We start from the raw sequence: 20,456 nt of genomic DNA, 5'->3' as shown, positions 1-20,456 counted from the left end.
AATGCCATGAAATATGTTTAAATATTATTTGATATACATAGACTGAAAAGCATATAATTTTTATATTATTATTTGCATTTTTGCCATTGTGCTATCATAGCCATTTCTCGGTCACCACTCCTTCTCATGCAAATGCAAACTTTTTGAATTAATTAGCATTTTCGCTTGAATTAAGTAAAAAGAGAGACAGTTTTCTTTCAAGCAGTATTTCTTTTTAATAGCTTTTAATAAACACACAAACACAAGCTTTGATAAGAGAGGCGAGTCAGAGGCACAGAGTTGGGCTCTTGTGAATGAACAGTCTTCATCAGAGCTCACACTCCTTCAGACAACTTACAGTACAGGTGTTTTCACAATGTCTTACAATGTCAAGTACCAATTGCAGTCTAAAATGTGTTAATGTTGGGAAATGAGCACATGCAACATTTTTCTAGCGCTGGTCCCATGTCAGAACAGACCACATATTGATTATATATTGATATTTTTAAGGGGATTATCAATCACTACATACAGAAATCCCTTTACACACACGTTTTGCTGCTAAAATAAATGATTCTACTGCAGCATAAAAGTTGTTTGTTCAGTCACAGAAAAAAAGAAGCAGAATGGGATTTAGTTAGACATTCATCAGATAAACAATATTCACCACACAGCCATGAAAACAGCCAACATGTTCCGTTCATCATAACACAACATTTATTGTTTTTTTGGTGTTGCAGGAGAAGTAATCTAATACATGGTCCTCAGAATAGGGCCTTTAATTGTAAGTAATGAGTTGTTAAATACAATCACATGCTATTACAGTACGTTGAGAATTACTGTGAGTAGAAACAAAGCATCTCAAGATGGTAGACAATGCAGCTTGTTATATTTCAAGTATTGAAAAATATTTCTAATGCATGCAGGTGTTAGGATCAGTCCACCGTCATGTTATCAGTGGTCAGTTCATTACACATTTTTACCTAAAACTGCCACTTCGATGCTTTTAAATGTTTTTCCGGATACATTGTGTAATATACAAGAGGACTGTGAGCTGTCATTCATTCTCATTTATTTCATATTTGTATGCTCATCTGATTTGAATATACATCATTGTTATACATCTGAATTGTATTTGGATTTGAATGTAACATATAAGCAACATTTACTAAACTTTTTAAATGAATTACTGCCTTTCTCAAATCCTGCTGCTAATACTGCTCTTAAAAGTAACTAAATCCAACTAAAACCAATAGTGTTTTTACTACAGTTCCTCCATCACAGTCTCCCAAAACTAAACTAATAACCCAGTGTTACTCAGAACACATTTTCTTTGTTTTATTATAAAAATTAACCTTTTTGGTGAGTACTGTATATATACAGCATTGTGTTATAGGCACAAGCACAATATATTCAATGGCATTTTGATTTAGACTTTCATTTGTGTTATGTCCTTCTAAATAAAGGCTAAATGGCTATTAGTTAAAGGAATGGTAAATACATAGCACCATTTTTTTTTTGTTGGAAAACAAAAAACTTTAAAAAAAAAAAAGCTTTCAAGAAATGCCGATCTAACCATGGTGTTTTAGTTACTTCATCTATGAATTCTCTATGCATCTTCATTGAAAACACTTAATTTCACTGTCCCTATAGTTAAATACATGCACTTTGGTTAAAATACATCAAAAACCTTTTTATAAGTATTTTTTTGGCCGTATAAGGAAAGAAAAAGAAAAATGACACAAACACATTATGGCTAATGATGCACGTTTCTGCGACAAACACGCTCTAGGCACTTATTAGCTAAAAGAGGTACTTTGTCAACAGAGCAAACATAATACTATGTACATATATGTAAAAAGTGTTATAAATAGTTTTTAAAGCATAGATACTATATACATCTTTAAATGATGACAGTATTGAATATGTCTTTTCGGGGTGGCAGTGGGGTTGATTTTGACTGACCCCCGGGTGAAGAAGATACTGTGTGATTTCACTTCTCTGTGAATGCAGAGCGATACTTTGGCTTGGAAGCTGTATTTCCAGGTAGCGGCCACGAGAAGGCAGTGCCACCTCACTCTCGCTTTCTCAAGATGACGTAGATTAACCCGCTTATGAATGCGAGAGGGAAGGCTACCCAGGCCAAGACGTAGGAAAAGCCATAGAACCACAGAGTCTCAGGGACCCACATGGTGTTCATTACCGTATAAATGATAGCTCCGCTCATAACGAAAAGACCTGGGGAGAGAAGGAAGACAAGAAAAATTAATATATTTTTGAATTCCAAGGTTGTTTAACATTATTAAAAATAAATAAATATATATATATATATATATATATATATATATATATATATATATATATATATATATATATATTGGTCATTACATAATTTCCACACTTCCATTTATGCTATTTCATGCTTTTTATGACGTCACTACAAAGTGTAGAAAATAGCAATAATAAAGAATATTTGCAAAGTTTTGGGTTTGTAATTTTTTTTAATGTTTTTGAAAGACATTTATTTGATCAAAAATACAGTAATATTGTGAAATATATATTTTTTATACATTTTAAAGAGCAATTTATTCATGTGATGTAAAAGCTGAATTTCAGCATCATTACTCTAGTCTTCAGTCACATGATCCTTCAGAAATCATAAGTCATAAGTTGCACGGGATTATTTGTGGCAATAGCCAACAATACATTTTATGGGTCAAAATTTTATGAAATCATTTATAAAATTTATTTTATGCCAAAAATCATTAGGCTATTAAGTAAAGATCATGTTCCATGAAGATATTTTGTAAATTTCCCACCGTAAATATATAAAACATTTATATTTGTGAGTGAATGCAGCACAATCGTGAACTTAAATGGACAACTTTAAAGGAGATTTTCTCAATGTTTCGATTTTTTTGCACCCTCAGATTCCAGATTTTCAAATAGTTGTATCTCGATCAAATATTGTCCTATCCTAACAAACCATACATCAATGGAAAGCTTATTTATTCAGCTTTCATATGATGTGTAGATCTCAATTTAAACATTTTTACCCCCATGTGACTGGTTTTGTGATCCAGGGTCACATACTGTATGTGGATTTGCAGCTCAAAAACATTTATTATTATTATCAATGTTGGAAACAGTTGTGCTGCTTAATATTTTTTGGAAACCATGTTTTCAGGATTCTATGATGAATAGAAAGTTAAAAAAAGAACAGCATTTATCTTTTGTACCTTTGCGTTTACTATCACATTTGCTCAATTTAATGCATCTTATGTAAATTAAAGTATTTCTTGAAAAAATAAAACACACTAACTAAAGCTTTTTTCATTTATTTATTCTCTTACATTATAAATGTTGATTTTAAGGCTTTGGGAACACTTTTATGGTCAGGATATTACATGTAATATCCAATAATGTGTGTTGTAATCATGACCCCCACTGAGGTTCCTCAGTACCTCTGTATTCTTCCAAGGTATATAATAAAAGTTGTGAAATAATTGCCTAATAATACATTTATTTTGATGCTGCAAATATTCTGTACGACGCTTAGCGCTCTTCAATGTCAAAATGACTGAGACGGCCAATCAAATCAACGATGCTGGGCATTACCGTAATACTTTTAAAGAAGCAGAGCATTAATGAATGAAAGCAAGATGGTTGGTTGACGGCCGTGGTTGTAATTGAGAATAACGTCTTTGTATGCTTGTGTACAACAATTAACAACAAAGAAACTCGCACAATATTTACTAAGTAACAATCCCCCAACTCATTTTGCCCTAGTCTTGACTACGAAGTCCGCACGAGAGGAAGGAAGCATGACAAAGCACTTTCAGCACGTTCTCCTATGTCAGACGGACCACAGACCACCTTCAGAGTGGGAGTCTTGACATTTCGTCTTGTGGCAGCGGCTGTGTGTCCTGTGCCAACTCAGTGGGCACCTGTAACTGCCTGGCTTTGTCCTGTTTACACCCTCGGCTCCCCTCTGACATTTAGCTTTCAATTAGTGTCCATCCTCTCTGATGAGAGTCGCAGATATGAACTTTAAAAGCCCTCGGTTTCAGTACGTACCGAAAGATCAAGCATTCATCTCGCCTACAGAGCTATTCATTATCCAGGAACAGTAATGATTCTAATAATATTCCATCTTCATTACATCTCAAAGAGCCATTTCAAAGGAGAGCTATCATTTTACATTAGCTGCAGTAAACTACTGTAAAACGCATCTTCCCGTATCTTATCTTTTACGCGTATTGTTTACCGTAAATGAAGAGAAACGCTTTGTTTTGGTGGCCTTGCCTATTTTTAACTCTACGTTGCTGCATTATTTAATCTCAAGAAATCATAACCGAATTATCTGCAGGAAGTTTGCCTGTAACCGCGGCTGAGCGCATTAAAGGGTTTCCTGGGCCGTCTGTGGCTTAATGAGAGTTGACAGGACTCATTAGAGTAACAAGACTAAGGCCAAAGGTCTTTTCATCTAGCCGAATGAAAGCAGATACACCTCCATAGGAACAGAGGAGATCAGTCGATGTCATATAGATGATCTTTTATTAATAAATGCTAATTGATCTCAGCTCACCTGAGCCGACGAGCTCAAAAGCCTATACAAATATGAATTCCCCTTTGTTTCTACTGCGAGCGCTTTGGGTCCATTAACACTGCATGAGAGTGTCAGCATGCTATGTCAACCTCATTAGCATCTGCAAACAACCAAGTTGATCTATTGCTTTGTTCACATGACGTCTCGATACTCACTAGCAAAGATCTGGAATGCTCCGGTGATGAAGAAGCGTCCACCCTTCTGAAGTGTAAAGAGCTGGCAGAAGAACAGGACGAGAGCTATGAAGCTGAATATGATTGACAGGATCATGAGGGCTTGGACTGCCTGGATCCAAACTGAAAAACAGAAAGCATTTCAAAACATTAGTGCATTTACTTATTCCTGAATCCACTTAGGGCAGATTGAGCTTTGCAGAAATAAAAACGTTCTCTCTTGAGAAGGAGATGGTCATTTAAAATGAGCACGAATGGGCATTAAGCGGGTCGTTATCTCTTTTCTCATCTGCTATTCTCGATCGATCACAGCAGAGTTGCACTTTTACATTGCCGTGCAACTGGAGATATGTATTATTGATAACGACAGAGGTGAGTCGGCAAAAACAACAACACCGAATATCAGTTCATAATGAATTCTTCTTCTTGCAAATATGATACTTTTAAGTTTTGATGGTTGTTTCAAGAGCATCGGCGAGTCCAGGAACCCTTAATGCATTGTGCAAAAAACATAATGAGGTTTCTGTTCCTAAAAGCTCTTAGCAGGTTACCAGCACCTAATATCGATCCTTTCTTGACGTCCCACGCAGGGCCAAAACACGGCAGCTCGCAAGGAGCTCCATTAACTCTATATTACCTACATTTGATGGCTTTAAAAGCCTCCCGTTATCCTGCATTAGAGCCATTCCACCCATGTGTGGATAGCAGAAGGTAAATGTTTGCATTAGTTTTTTCAGAATAGCAGGAAACATTTATTTATTTATTTAAAAATATAACCTTACTGCCTGCAAACTTTAAAACAGGCATGTAGAGTGATTTGCAAGACTTAGCATGCTTTGAGACTGGTTTGTGTGAGTTTGAGATTGATGAAGAACGCTGTGGCAGATGTTTTAGTTTAATGTTTAGCGTGTATTCTGGCTTTAGAAATGTCCCTTTATGTACAAATAATTGTTTCTGTTTTAGAATTGCTATCCTCAATCGAGTTTTAAAGGGATAGTTCATCTAACATGCAACATCTGTCAGTATTTATTTACTCACTAGTTTAATTTGAAACCTGCATGACTTCTGCTGAACACGTGGATATTTTGAAGAAAGGGGTTTTGTTCTTTGGATGATTAAAATGCTCTTGACACTAAGAAAATGGTCGTTTTAAAAAAATCACTAAAAGGTTGTTTGAGGAACCTAAAATGGTTCTTCTATGGCATTACTCTGATAATGTAGGAAATGCGTAGTTGATCTCAGTCTCTACCTCTTCCGAGCCCAAGCAGTAATAAGTGGAATGCATGGGTTGTCCAGCATGTCTATTTCTTATCCAAGGGTCATTCCTGTAGCATCATGTTTCTCTCTCTCTCTCTCTCTCTCTCTCTCTCTCTCTCTCTCTCTCTCTCTCTCTCTCTCTCTCTCTCTCTCTCTCTCTCTCTCTCTCTCTCTCTCTCTCTCTCTCTCTCTCTCTCTCTCTCTCTCTCTCTCTCTCTCTCTCTCTCTCTCTCTCTCTCCTCCCTCTCTCTCTCTCTCTCTCTCTCAGCTGTGTCTGTCGCTCCTTATAGCCACTAGAACTGTCGTAGCCCATAAAGCAAAATCAGAGCCAATACTATAGCCATGAGAACAACCAGATCCTCTACTTATTTGCCTAATGCAAAATAAGGCTAGGTTCACACTGCAGGAAAATAATCATAATTTTTTGCCCTAACCTGATTTTTTTGTTGCTCAGATCGGTTTTTGTCATTACAAGTGTGAACGGCACAAACCACATGGAATCTGATCTTTTCAATTCTTATTTTGGGCCACTTCCATACGTGGTCCTAAATCTGATACAGGTCAGATGTTTTGCAATGCGACCTCAGTCTGAACAGTCATGTTGGAATTCATGCGTCTTTTACGTCACTCAACAGCAACATTTGTCACAATTCTGTGCTCATGGGAGTCATTTCAAAGATTTGACTTACCCAAAGTTGTCAACGAAGGTAATCAGTGAAGGACAGTGATGCGTCAGAGCTCATAAGTATTACAGTGACAGCTCATAAGCAAAACACAAGGGCTCGGATCATAAATGTTAATAAATGCTATTTTTTCGCATCCTTGTCTTGTTATTTATATTGCCTACGCATAAATTCGCTGGATTTTGCGGCAGTTCACACTTAAAATAATCCAGATTACTTTAATGTCCTCCGTGTTTACTTCCATATGACAGCGTGCTGCGTGATGTCTTTTCAGTTCAGGACCATGATCTGTTCACACTGGAATCTGATCTGGCCACATTTAAAACAACAATGTGAACAGCTATACAAAGAAAAAAATTTATCTGAGCAATAAATCGGAATTGAGCACTAGTGTAAACGTAGCCTGAGACCCAGGAAAAGAATATAGAAAAACTTGATCAAGTCCTGGAAAATCTGGACTACTCAAGATCATAAACAAGATCATCATCTTTTCACTTTTGTTGGGAAGACTTGGCCATATGAATGCTTCAAAATTCTAGGATAACCCTAAGAGCACAAGAACGCGTTTTTGAGCTTGTAAATATCTCAGAATGGAAACAATTGTGGAAAATAGCATTTGTTTTTGGAACATCTCATCAGAGGCCATTCGAGGAGACTATACAACAAATCTCGCAATTATCTCTCAACAATAGAGTAAAAATAGAAGCACATCCCCTCATACAGTCCATTTACTCACTGTTACTAAGTTTATCCTCAGTTTATCTATCCTCACATGAAGTAAACATTTGCAGTTTCCTGAAAAAAGGGTGCAGCTGTACTCATTTTGTGCTTGACAACACCCTATGTATTCCTGTCAGCAGTCATGCGGGGATGTGTATTTCAGGACAGAAGGTATCGTTTTTGGAAAGCGGGGGCCTTGTGTTTGCATTTAGAGGGGTACGTATGGTCCTGGGTGTGAAGAATGTGGCTTAACAGATGATAAATATGCACCGGGGAAACATAACACAGGGGTGCGAGTATGTGCGCTAATACTAGACTGCCTTAACCCCGGTTTGGTCCATGAAACAGTTCTCTATATCAGGATGATGAATAGGATTTCACGCATGCTTTAGCTGCCAGTGTTGAGTAGCTTCACCATGCCAGCTGTTCCGCATCACTCCCGCTGTAAAATACACCATTCAGGTAATCTTAGGATGGTTTCGAGCTTGGTTTGATTTCTTGTTTTGAACTCGGGTTCAATTTAACCCCATTGATTTTTCCCTGACCCTGCAGGAATTGTTTTGCATTACACTTTTAGTACTGAAGCACAGTATGTTTGTGTATTATCCTATGTAATAGTAAGAAGAACATTTTCCATTTTGATTCACCACAAACATTTTATACAGAATTAAGGGCAATTGTTTTAGCTCAAAACGTTAGCTCATTTTTTTTTTCCTAATGCAATATACAACTTTTAATATTAAAAATGTTTTTACCATATTTATATTTGAACATTTTAGATGAATAAAACCTGTAAAAGTATTTTCCATGCTAACTATTCTGTTACCTAATGTTGGCATGTACCTTATGAAATGTGTTACCTAAAATGTGTTACCTAAAATGTGTTACCTGTTACCTGATTTATGAATATAAATTTTACAGTGACTGACATACACTACTGTTCAAAAGGTCAGTAAGATTTAAAAAAAAATGTTTTTAAATAAGTCTCTTATGCTCACCAATGCTGCATTTATTTGATCAAAAATACAGTAAAAACAGTAACATTGTGAAATATTAATATAATTTAAAAACTTTCAGTTTTCTATTTTAATACATTTTAGCATTTATTTTATTCCTGTGATGAAAGCTGAATTTTCAGCCTCATTACTCCAGTCTTCAGTGTCACATGATCCTTCAGAAATCATTCTAATATGCTGATTTTCTGCTCAAGAAACATTTCTTATTATCAATGTTTAAAACATTTTGCTGCTCAAATTTTTTTGTTGAAACTGTGATAATTGTTTTTCAGAATTCTTTGATAAATGGAAAGTTCTAAAGAACAGCATTTATTTGAAATAGAAACATCCTTTTGTAACAATGTTAAAATCTTTAGTGTCACTCTTGATCAATCCAAAGCACACTTGTAGTATACAGTACATAAAGGTTCACATTTTAACTGTTGTTTGTGTGCAAATTAAATGTCATCTAATAAAAGATATTGCTAGTCATTCACCAATAAAGACCCTCTTTGCAGCCTAGAGATGACCGTCAAATACCACCTTAAGAAGTAGTAAAGTGCAAACTTTTAAATAAAAACATTTTCCCTCCAGCACCGTAGCAACTGCACGTGAGCGAGCGCATGCAGGAGATCAGGACAGAAAAGCCCTTCAGTATGTGCCCACCCCGCACCACACCCTAAACAAACACAGCACATTATAGGTGCTACGCCAACTGACTGAGAGCTATGAAATAACACAGCAAAGCATTCTGGTCCCGCCTCATTTCCAAAGTGCACGGAGAGGCGTTTCTCGCTCGAAAACTATGACATCATCTCACCCTCCGAGAACAGCCCACAGTGTAACACTGAACTGATTGGGAATGTGCAGTACTTTTTATGATTTTGAAACGAATATTATGTAACATGTTTTATATACATGTTTTATGGAAAGATAAAACTCAAAATTAGCAACTTTCGCTTGTATTTTAACTGAAAACTTGGTAAACATTCTCTCTCTTTTAAATTGCCTTCATTCTTTTATTGTTAAACACACCGTCGCTTGCATTTTGATTCGTGGGCGTGACTCAAATCACGCCATGTTCGGCCTACGGCTCTCTGATCCTACGCCATCACACGGATCAGTCTAAATCTAAGCTGCTTCAAATGCTCTGCCCCACCCCAAAAGCTCTCAAACCTCTTTGCAACCCAGCACTCTCCACTCCCAAACAAGGGGCCCAAGCTCAGCACCGGCAACCAGACTATTTATACAGTCTGCTTGAGCTGATGTTTAAGAGGGGTCTGTTGTGGGTTGAAACTGCATGCTTGCATTCTCACCCCTAGATGGCAGTACCGAGGTTTGAGGCAGAGTGGGCACACCCACCATAAGAGTGGTAAACAGGCAAAGGGGCTTTGACAGTAATGCCAGGATCAAGCCCTCTGTGAATAACCACTAGCCTATGTGTAACATACCGACAGTGTCTCTTTAACCCTTGACAGAGAAGCAGACCTTTTTCAAGCTTGAAATGAATATTATTGCACTTTAAATGTTTGGTTTCATCATACATTCATTCTTAAATATAAAAATGTAGCAGGATCCTACCTCCAGTGTCAGCAGAGTCACAACGGTCCACATTATTGATTATTGTGCAGTTATTCCAGAGGTCTGAACTGCTGTTGTCGTTAACAACCCATGCCTGATAGAGGATGCAAGAATACACATTAGCAGGGATTAAACATCCAAAATATTATCTTACAGCTGCTTTTAGCCTGTGATTGGCAGACTTCGACTTTAATAATTATATCAAATGAATTGCATAATTAATAGCTATCACATAATTTGTCATTTTTATATTAGATAGATAGATAGATAGATAGATAGATAGATAGATAGATAGATAGATAGATAGATAGATAGATAGATAGATAGATAGATAGATCTTTATTAATCAAATTTAAAAAAGCTGCGGAATACTTACACTGAATATAGTGGAGACCAAGAGCAGAACCAGTGCTGCCACATGCAAGATGACGATTCCCAGTAAGAGGACCAGCATGATGTTTCCTTACGGTTCTGTACAAACACCGGAACATTTTATTGATAAAGTACATCAATGACCAGTAAAAAGTTATAATATAGTCCTTTAACATTATGTTTGCTATTGAATTTATGTTGGTATTATAAATAAATATGTCAAAGTTTTATCAAAAAATAATAATAAATTAGATTATTGTATGTGTCATTGGAGTCATTGCAATATACGTTTTTATTATCAAGGTTTTAACCAGTGCATCAAAAGCTGATTGTTACATGGTAGCCTACGTCTTGTAATAAAAATACAAGGTTAATATAACCTTGTATTTTTATTGTCTGATTTATTAAAACTTGTGGTACACTTTATTTTAAGGTGACGTAGTTACACGTTACGACATGTTCTTACTATAGAAAAAGTAAATTATGCATAATTACCAGTGACTAACCCTAACCCAAACCCTAACCGCAACTCTAGTAAGTATGCAGTTAATTAATATTACCCAGAAGCCTACTTACTCAATGCAACTACGTCAACTTAAAATAAACTTAAAATAAGTAACCAAACTTTCTACAGGCTATTTATGAACTAGAATGTCGCTGATCGACCGACAATCGCAGGTACTCAGAACGCAGTTAGTTTACAATGTAGGCTACACCATTTTTCACCATCAATTGGCGCAAAAGAGTGTCACAACGAATTTGACAAGAGCAAAACGGATTGTTTTAGCGGCTGTAACTAATAAAGCAACCACAGTGTCCCTCTACAAAGTTAGATATCAGCTTATGGATGAGCCAGAGCGCCAAAGTGACTTAATTTATCCCGAAGGCAAGAATTAGGCAACTGTCTTCTTCTGATCAGCTCCGGTCTTTTTACACTCATAAACAGTCAACGTACTTTTGTTCTGCAATATAAATCCAACTTACTGCGAGCAAAGAGAAAGTAAGTCCACAAAAAATGGGTGAAAAACGCCGAAATGCAGTCGCGCCACTCGTTTCAAAAGTACTGCGTATTTCCAAAAGTCCAGATCCCTGCGACTAGATTAACATGCTTTACGGAGCAGCAGCTTTAAAGAGTCTCATTATGGAAGTACTACGCCCTTTTCTGCGTTGCTACGTCAGGGCGCGCCCCTGTAACGGCTCCACACACAGAATGTCCACAGCACACACTGTGCGTAAGGGCTCAGGAAAACCACCAGGCTCTTAGTCATACACACTCACGATAGCTGTGTTTGGTTCTCATGGATACCAACGTGGATGAAGAAAATAGCCTATGGTGCTATAGTTATAAATAGCCTATATTTGAATATGACTGTGTTACTTTATACTGGAATAATCTCTTTATCCTTTTTTGCAGACATGGTTAAACATATGGGTCAAACTAATGATCACATAATCACTGCAGTTTGACTTTGAACTCTATATTGTTTATAAGGCAATAGAGCCGGTGGTAGTAAAGAGATAAACTTATCCACTCTCTGTACTGTATGTTTTCAGAAGTGGCTATTCAAATAAACTAACAAAAACAGTTTCAAGGCTTTTTTTCTTGGCTCATTTGGGAAGTTGCAGGATGTTCTTTTTCTCCGGTTGTTGCTATAGGCGATACAAACTTGTTAAATACTCAGTTCTCCCTGGTACCGTCTGTGTGAAAATGAGTGTATGCCCATTAGCTGGCCTTTGGGAGGCCTCCAGGAATGTGCAGAAATCCTCTACAAGAGATTCCCCTCCCTTCCCCTCTCTCATCAGTCATCAAATAGGAAGTCAATAAAAAGAGGGAGGGCAGAGAGATACCGAAAGAGTGTTGAGTTCTCCTCCTGGTATGAGAGATAGTTCATAGTGTTCAGATAATCAGATAATTATTTAAACCCTTTTTTGTGGTAGTGGCGGTTTTCTTTCACTGCTTTGTCAGGTTTAGATGATTACATGATTTGTTGCTCGTCCTCCACAGTCTTATCAGTGGTCAATTGTGTTGTCTGAGGCTCTTTATGGTGTCCGTAAGGCATCACAGTACCTCTGCTGGTTTACATAGTATTTACCTAGAGTTTACATGCTATTTTAATAGTTGACATGCTGTGGAAAACATTTAGAGGGGGTTATCTACCCATACAGATACATAGCAAATATAAGGAGATGACAGATGTAGATGTTGATTGTTCGGTAAGTTCAGGCCATGGAATATGAGGATGGGAACTGAACTGATCAAAATGCTGCATTGTTGCGTATCTGTGAGAGTCCACACATTTAGTTTCTGCTAGCAGTGTGACAGTGGCTTGTTGTTCTTGCTTATCACCCATTGACTCGCGGAAGGAGCAATAATCCCTGTGGTACTATGGAATGTTCTGGCGTTCCAGTTACACAAACTAGAGATAACATGGGGAATGCAAGCTTGACATGAGTGTAAACGGGGCCTTGTGTCTTCCATTATATTTGCCTTTGCTCAATCAGAGAGGACTGCTGGGATTTTAACTGTACTGTTCAACACTTTGCATGTGCATCTATAAAAACATGTGCACTTTTTGAGAATAAATAAATTCCTTTTTTGAAATTTAGTTTATTTCAGCTGCAATATTGCATTATAATTTTCCCAGATGTCTGTTATTCCTCATGCCAGTTTTCAACTAAACTTTTACCATCAGTCATCATCAGTTAGTGTTTCGGTTAAGTTTAAGTCATTTTTTATTTTTTTATTTAGAGTGTTTACCCATAAAACTAATTGCATAGACATGGTTAAATATTATTGAATTAGTAATAGTAATCATATAAGACAAATTAGGACATTTTGGTCAAATGGCATTATCCTTAGTAGACAACCCACATATTTAATTGAATGGCCTCCATTCTGTTTGTTTGCCAGACCATTATCTCCAATATTAGAACAGACGTATTTTGGAGATGCACTTCCATTATGTGAAAAATGCTGCATCCATTATGTTGGCATTCGCCCATAAAAGACATTTTCCCAATCCAAAATTCCATTCACTGAAATGTTTTGATTTTCACTGATATTTGCTGTAAAGTACATCATTATGTGACACATGCTTATAGAAGAGCTGAGCATTATCTAAGGTGTACAGGGATAGTAACTGGAGGGTTACTGGATCTTTGAGTATTTGTCCAGGTACCAAGGCATGCAGTCCCATATATATGTAGTGGTACACACACACACACACACACACCCGACCAGGCTCTAATGTTACACTCTACAGCCATTAAGAGTGTGATTTATGTTTGTGAGTCACTGAGAGACAAGGCCTGACTTAAATGCAGGGGTGTGTGTTTTGGAGTATGTGGGTTGAGTGTTTGTGTGTGCCCACATTTTAAGAGATTTATCCAGGACTTATCGGACATGTTTGGGTTTGTAAAGTGGTTTTGACTCCTTGACTCTAAATCTTTGGTGATTGGAGACCAACAACATCATGTTGTGTCCATGACAAAAGTACTTGATTCTCTGTATACATGCCTATACAAACACAAAGACAGATAGGCACAATACTTTATTATAGTTTAGAGAAACTCGGCATGCCCTGCAACAGCTCAAGTTGGATCAGAAAGACCCTTCACGCATAGCAAAGGAAACAGAACAAAATAAACCCCGTGAGGCCATGTGTGACATTGATTTCACTCTGGATAATGGGTCTTGTTTTGAAGGCCATCAAGGGAACAGGACATCATACAGACTTTGCAAAACCTCTTAGCAATATTACTTTTCCAGTTTTAGTTTAGATACTGGTCTGAATGCATTATTTTTGCTTTATAGTTTTTATTTTAACAATGGTATCACTTACGACTTTCTGCTTTGATGAAATCTTGTCAAATCTTGACGATACTTTGAGGTTTTGTTCTACAACGTAAATTACACGCATAGTGAAAACGCAAATTTTGAAGCAGTTATATTCATTTTTGAAAATGTATGTTTTTATAACTATACGGCAGTTTGGGATGTGAGTGTGTGCAGTGTACATTGTAGAAGAAAACGTCAAAGTATTGTCAATTTATGTTTACCACAGGCTTTATTTTACTCATAAATTGAAAAACCCCATTATAAAACCCCAAATGAAAATCTCGAAGGAATCAGTGACGAATTCGTCTTCCAGGTTTTGACGTCAAACCTGCACCACTTTATCGACATGTTATTTCCCAGTAATCCTCATATCTGCTATGATATTTTTTTTCCAAAAGTGAGGGACTTATCACAGTAAAATAACAGGAAACTCATTAGGGTTATCAACTTCACACTCTGAGCGGGGTTTGTATGAGCCAGACTCTAAAGAACCTACCAGGGAATAAACATCATGAGGAGAAAGTGGCTAAAGAAAGTGTGCATGATAAAAAACAACAACGAGCAGACTGACTGTGGGAATAAAAACAACCGATTCCTTTTATGACTCGAGGGATGAGAGTAAATAAAGGACTTTCAAGGACTGCACAGATGTTTGGCTACTATTATACTCATTCAGACCTGTCATCATGTTTTCATTATGAGCAATATAAGCTCACACATACAGTACCTAGACGGTGTACAAATTGATCCACCAACCCAACACAAGCTAGACTTATATTTTTTGTTGATCTGGCATCTCAATCTCACTTCCCCTAGTTCCATTCTGATGTTGTGTGTCACACTTCCTGCAGTTTCCCTGGAGACGAAGCCATAAATAAACACCAGCGGACAGTATAAAAGAAGAGACTGGACTCTTGAATCATCCCACAGCATGATTCAGCAGGAGACCGAGAGGATAGGAGAGACAGCGTCTGCAAATTTAGCTTCCTTTTCTTCTGAACTGGCTGTCGATATGATATTCATTTAACCGATCAATCGGACGGAGCCCTCAGACTTCCAGTAGACATTTCTGTAGACTTTTGTCTCCGGCCAAGCTAACGGGGAACGTTCATAGAAGGTTCTCTCAAAGTTATGAACATACATTCTTCATGTAACCTTAATAAAACGTTTGTTCAAAGTCATCTGGTCTTTAATAATATTCTCAAAACATTAGCTCAAAAACGTTATTTAAACTTAAGTCTCGTGACCTTCATACTCATGGCCACCCAGACAGCAACTAGTGTCGACCCAGATCCGGCCCACATCTGGTACGCGTGGAATCCACATGTACTGTACCAGATGTGGCCCGGATCTGGGACGACACTATGTTGCTGTCTGGGAAAGTATTGCCCAAGATGCCATCCTGACATGTAAAGCAATCCATCACAGTTTGTTTTGCTCAGCATCATGTTTAGGGTTGTGAAAAGTCAATGTCCCTACAATAACAGACCGGTGTGTAAAAATTTTGTGTATTGTGTATTTTAAAGAGTATGTGCAGTGAACTTCACATTCTTCTGAAAATGCAGCGTTAATTTGATCATGATAAGTGTTCATTTTCACATGTGAACACAACGGTTCCCTTAAGTGGATGTTTTGAACGTACAGAGAACAGTTAGAAATCACGTTTTAATAACTTTATTGAAACATCAGCAAAAAGTTCTTAGAACATTTTTTGTTAGCTGGGAGGCTATAACGTTAGTGTTATATAACGTCACCTTTGATAGGAGGTGGTGTGTGTGTGTGTGTGTGTGTGTGTGTGTGTGTATGTGTGTGTGTGTGTGTGTGTGTGTGTGTGTGTGTGTGTGTGTGTGTGTGTGTGTGTGTGAGAGAGAGTGTGTGAGAGAGAGATCTAGAAGGTTGAAAACACTAACTTGAATGGTCACACAATGACGAATGGCAGGGATTCCCTTTCTACCCGTTGTGGTCTAACTGCAGTTAAACAGAGCAGTTGGGTCTGCATATCTTGTCTACTTCAGATTTCCTGTTTTATGTTACAAACGACATGTCCCGACTAATAATTTTGTGGTTTGAGGGCCTACATTTCAAGGAAAACTTTCTCTCTCCCTTTTCATTGTACTCTGTACAGCTATATTGTTGTAGAATGTGAACTATTTCCTGACACAGAATGCATCCTTTACTTCAGCCCTGCGCTCACTCAGCCCTGAGGTCATTATCATTATTGGATGCAGCTGAAATATATTGTATTATGCATACACTGGCACCACTGTTACTGTGGTAGCAAGTTTAATAGATAGATATGACAATGTGGAAGAGCCTGTATATTTATTTGCAGGAATTTAAGCACAACGCATGGTCGTTTTGTGCTGTTTTTAGGGAATCACCTCCGATTTACGGATTAAATAGCTTATGTATTTTGTGAAATATTATATTTATAAAATATAAATATTTTAATATATTTTAAAATGTAATTTTTGTGTGATGGCAAAACTGAATTCTCAGCATCATTACGCCAGTCACATGATATTTCAGAAATCAATCTAATATGCTGATTTTATGCTCAATAAATATTTCTTGATGCATTTGATAATTTTGTTGAGGATACATTTTAAATATTTTTTTTCAAGATTCTTTGATAAATAGAAATTTAAAAATAACAGCAAATGTAAATCTTTTGTAACATTTTAAATGTATTTTACTGTTCTTCCAAAATTTAAAAAATCTTACTGACCCCAAACTTTTGAATCTTTACAAAAACATAGGTAGTACCATGTTCAAATTATGGTATCTATTTCAATTTCAGCGTGTGTGTTTTTTTTTTTTACAATATTGTTCCTAAGCAGAGTAGCAAAAATATATAATATGATAATGCAATAGTGTTTTAGATATGGTGCTAAATGATTACCGTATTCATGTAGCCTACCATGGTATTTATATGGTTCTCCAAAGTATTTAAAAAATACATTTATTCTGTTACAATGTCCAAAGACGTGGTGAAACCAGTCATTTTCTATAATTACTTTTTTAATGCATTTCATAGTCTAAATGCATTCAGCAGTGGTGCTCATGTGGGTGAGTTCAAGTTCTGGCCCTTTAAATAAAATTGGCAAATGATGTTTTAGCAGTTTTCTCAGCTACACCAAATCATCAATGATAAAATATTGATATGAAAGAGGATACTGTAATCCCTGTCGTCTCTACAGAGAGATGTGGAGATCTAATGAGAAGACTCTAATGAGAAAAGAGCTGGCTTGCTGGTTGGAGGTTAAAAATAAAGGCTGATATATGTCAAGACTGTAGTGAAGATTCCAGAGTGCATTCTCTGAGGACAGGGTTAAGAGGAGAGGGCTAAGGCCAGTTATTTTTGTGTCCACTGAATCATATGTTTTGTTGAGGAGAGAAAAGCATGCACGTCCCCAGCTAAAGTCCGGGCTTAAGGTATGTGGTCTTGACATAGATGTAAAGAAGAAGAGTGAAAGAGAGAGAAGGTGGAACCAGAGAGCCTCTTCTCTGTCAGTAACTCTAATTATGTAATGCTGAGAGATTTTAAGAGCTCGGTAATGTGAAATACACAATGGTAGAGGCTGTTTCAGAACGAGTGGGCTCTGCATTGCTTTCTGGAATGGAGAGAAGGGAGGATAGATATGTCAGGGGAGTGATAATTGGGAATGGAAACATCTTCCTTGTCCTCACGGTCATAAATATATTCTACTCAAAACTACATTTGCTACATTACTGATTGACCAGGGATTGACATCGTTTGCTTCTTTATTTATTGACACGACCAAATAGTTTTCATGGTGGATTTGAAAAGAACACTACTAAATTGCAGTGTTTCCATCACTATTGACTCTATACAGCACAAAACTAAAACTTTGCTAGCTGAAAACATAACTAGCTGACACAATATTGCAAGTTACTATATCTATTTTTGTTTCACCAACTCAAATAGTTCCAAACAAAGAAACGGCGGAACTGTTACGTATGTGTCTCATAGCAACACGGGTCGATTGAATGTCTCAACGACTCACAAGTCTGTTTTGTTTCTGATTGAATCTGTTTTTGAACAAATCGCTTGAGTGAATAATTAAATGATTTACACAAAAGTCTCTTTTATTCCTAAATGAATGTGTTTTTGAACAAATCCCTTTAATGAATGAATAAATGCCAGAGTGAATGATATGCAATCATTATGCTAACGCTTAAGTCACTTTTGTTCCTGGATCAATAAGGCTGCGTCCGAAATTACATACTCTCTTGAGTATTTACTTTAAATAAGTGACTACTTCGTGACCGTTAAAAATATGTTCTATATGAATGTGTGTATGAATGTAATCCAATTCGCCATTTTGTCATTATCATGTGACCTACCAGTGTCAGTTGTGTCGCTTCACTGTCATTCACAAATCCTCTGCCATGGCATCATGGGATTGTAAAGTGTCCATCGTATGCGCACTTCAGAATCTCACCGGAAGTAGTAGGTCATCCGGGTACTTTTTTCCTACTCTTTTATGAGCACTGTGAATTCGGAGATACTTCTTTTGTCACATACTGTTTTTCGCCTACAATGTGATTTCAGATGTCACATATAACTTGCAAAAAAGTCCCAGTGCTGTTGGATATCAGCAATATTGGAACGTCACTCAGCTAATCCTCCTCGAGGAACATAACTAACTGTTAATTCGACACCTCATGATATTATGGTGATTCATGAACAACTCTTATGAGCCAATTCTTTTTAATAATTCAGTCAAAAAGACTTGCAAAGCAGTCATTTGCTCCATCAAAAGTGCTAAAAGAATAATAATGGTATCAGAATCTTTAAGTGGAATTTGAATCAGAACCAGAGTCATGCAGAGTCCCTTCAACCTCAGTTAAAGTTGCAAGTCACAAACAGTGGCATTTTTATTGACCTGGGCGACTTTCAAGATTGTAAACTCGCAAAGCGAACGTTTGCACATTTTCTTCAGTGTCCAGCTGTGTTTGGACCACACTGAGATTCTAACTGATACATGAATACATCTAGACTTTTGTACTGTTGGCAGATTTCATGGTCTAAAGTGGTGGTCTGTGTGTAAAACTCAATGAGAAGAGAACCGTGGGATCCAACTTAAATTTCAGGCACAGCTGGCCACCGGATGACTCTCCTGGGCTGGCAGGGCCCACTCGAATGTTTTATCTGTATGTTTTCTTTGCTGGAAACCATGAGAACCACACTTCAGATGTGACAGTAAGGTGGCGAATGAAGCCAAGCTGACACTGAAAACTGGCCAGCAGGTTTTACAACCTTCTCATAACTCTGCATGAAGATTTCATAAATAAAGCAAATAATATTATCTATGAGAAAATTGCCAAACCATTCAGCAGTAAGTAACACATTACAAGGTCTCCAGAATCTCCTTTTTATGTCAACATCCGATCAAACAGAGTCATATTTGTCTTAAGCAACACATTCCTGCAATATTTCAAAGGTCAAGGTTGGTTATTTGGATCAGGCTCTGAAACGGAGCTCTTATTCAGACGTGTGGAAAACAATATTGCTCCTGTCTGATGATTGTAGCAAACATCTGAGACTCTGAGGACCACTGTGTCCTCGATATAGTCAGGAAGGCTTTCAAAGCCATGATAAGAAAGAGAGAACTGGGGATTTTAATATTTACTTGGAGCATTCCATTATTTAGCAGCAGATATAGAGAACAGTCAGTCACTGAACAGGAAAACTGATGAAATGTGGTGTTATTTGGGAACCAGAAGATTGAAGGTTCAGGGCCCACAATGAGCAACCCGAGAAGTCAAAATAGGCATTTGCATGGGGTTGCTCAAGAGAGGCTGTTGCTGTCAGTTACTTGGGATGAAAATGTAATCAAAATGACTTGCATGCAACCTACACTACCTAGTCGGTAAGATGTTTGCATGATTTTAATGAAGTCTCTTATGCTCAGCAAGGATGCATTTATTTGATAAAAAAAAAAAAAAACAGTACGCGTAATATTATGAAATACTATTTCAATTTCAAATAACTCCCAATTTTTATGTATTTTAAATGTAATGGCAAAGCCATTAATATACAAATCAATATACTAATTTGTTCTCTCGTTTTAGTTAAATCAAAACAAGCTAACAAATAAGTTCAACGTGGCCACGATTTACTAAAACGAGAACAAATTCTTAATTTGTGGTAACAATATCTTCGTAGTACGCAGTTCTGCTTAATGTTTTTGTGGAAACATACAGTTTTTTCAGGATTCTTTG

General features: G+C 37.1%; 1 protein-coding gene across 1 annotated transcript; it reads right to left on the bottom strand.

Moving 5' to 3' along the window:
* Positions 1–719: 719 nt before the first annotated feature.
* Positions 720–11,665, bottom strand: pmp22b (peripheral myelin protein 22b). The gene is made up of 5 exons (XM_079594723.1): positions 11,354–11,665; positions 10,374–10,468; positions 9,998–10,091; positions 4,744–4,884; positions 720–2,217 (listed from the first exon to the last, which is right to left on the bottom strand). The coding sequence occupies exons 2-5, from the start codon at positions 10,449–10,451 to the stop codon at positions 2,054–2,056; spliced, it is 477 nt and encodes a 158-aa protein (XP_079450849.1). The 5' UTR covers positions 10,452–10,468; positions 11,354–11,665; the 3' UTR covers positions 720–2,053.
* Between the last annotated feature and the right edge of the window lie 8,791 nt (positions 11,666–20,456).

The sequence above is a fragment of the Phoxinus phoxinus genome (assembly GCF_949152265.1).
Source record: "Phoxinus phoxinus genome assembly, chromosome: 21".
Lineage (NCBI taxonomy): Eukaryota > Metazoa > Chordata > Actinopteri > Cypriniformes > Leuciscidae > Phoxinus > Phoxinus phoxinus.
Note: the sequence above shows the minus strand (reverse complement) of the source record. Positions and strands in the feature narration are given on the sequence as shown.

Bases quoted from the DNA above. Each gene is read 5' to 3' on its own strand.
- pmp22b (XM_079594723.1), bottom strand. From the start codon at position 10,451: ATGCTGGTCCTCTTACTGGGAATCGTCATCTTGCATGTGGCAGCACTG. The intron at 4,885-9,997 runs GTAGGATCCTGC...TCTGTTTTTCAG, and splicing joins TGACTCTGCTGACACTGGAG to TTTGGATCCAGGCAGTCCAA. The intron at 2,218-4,743 runs GTGAGTATCGAG...TTCTCTCCCCAG, and splicing joins AGCATTCCAGATCTTTGCTA to GTCTTTTCGTTATGAGCGGA.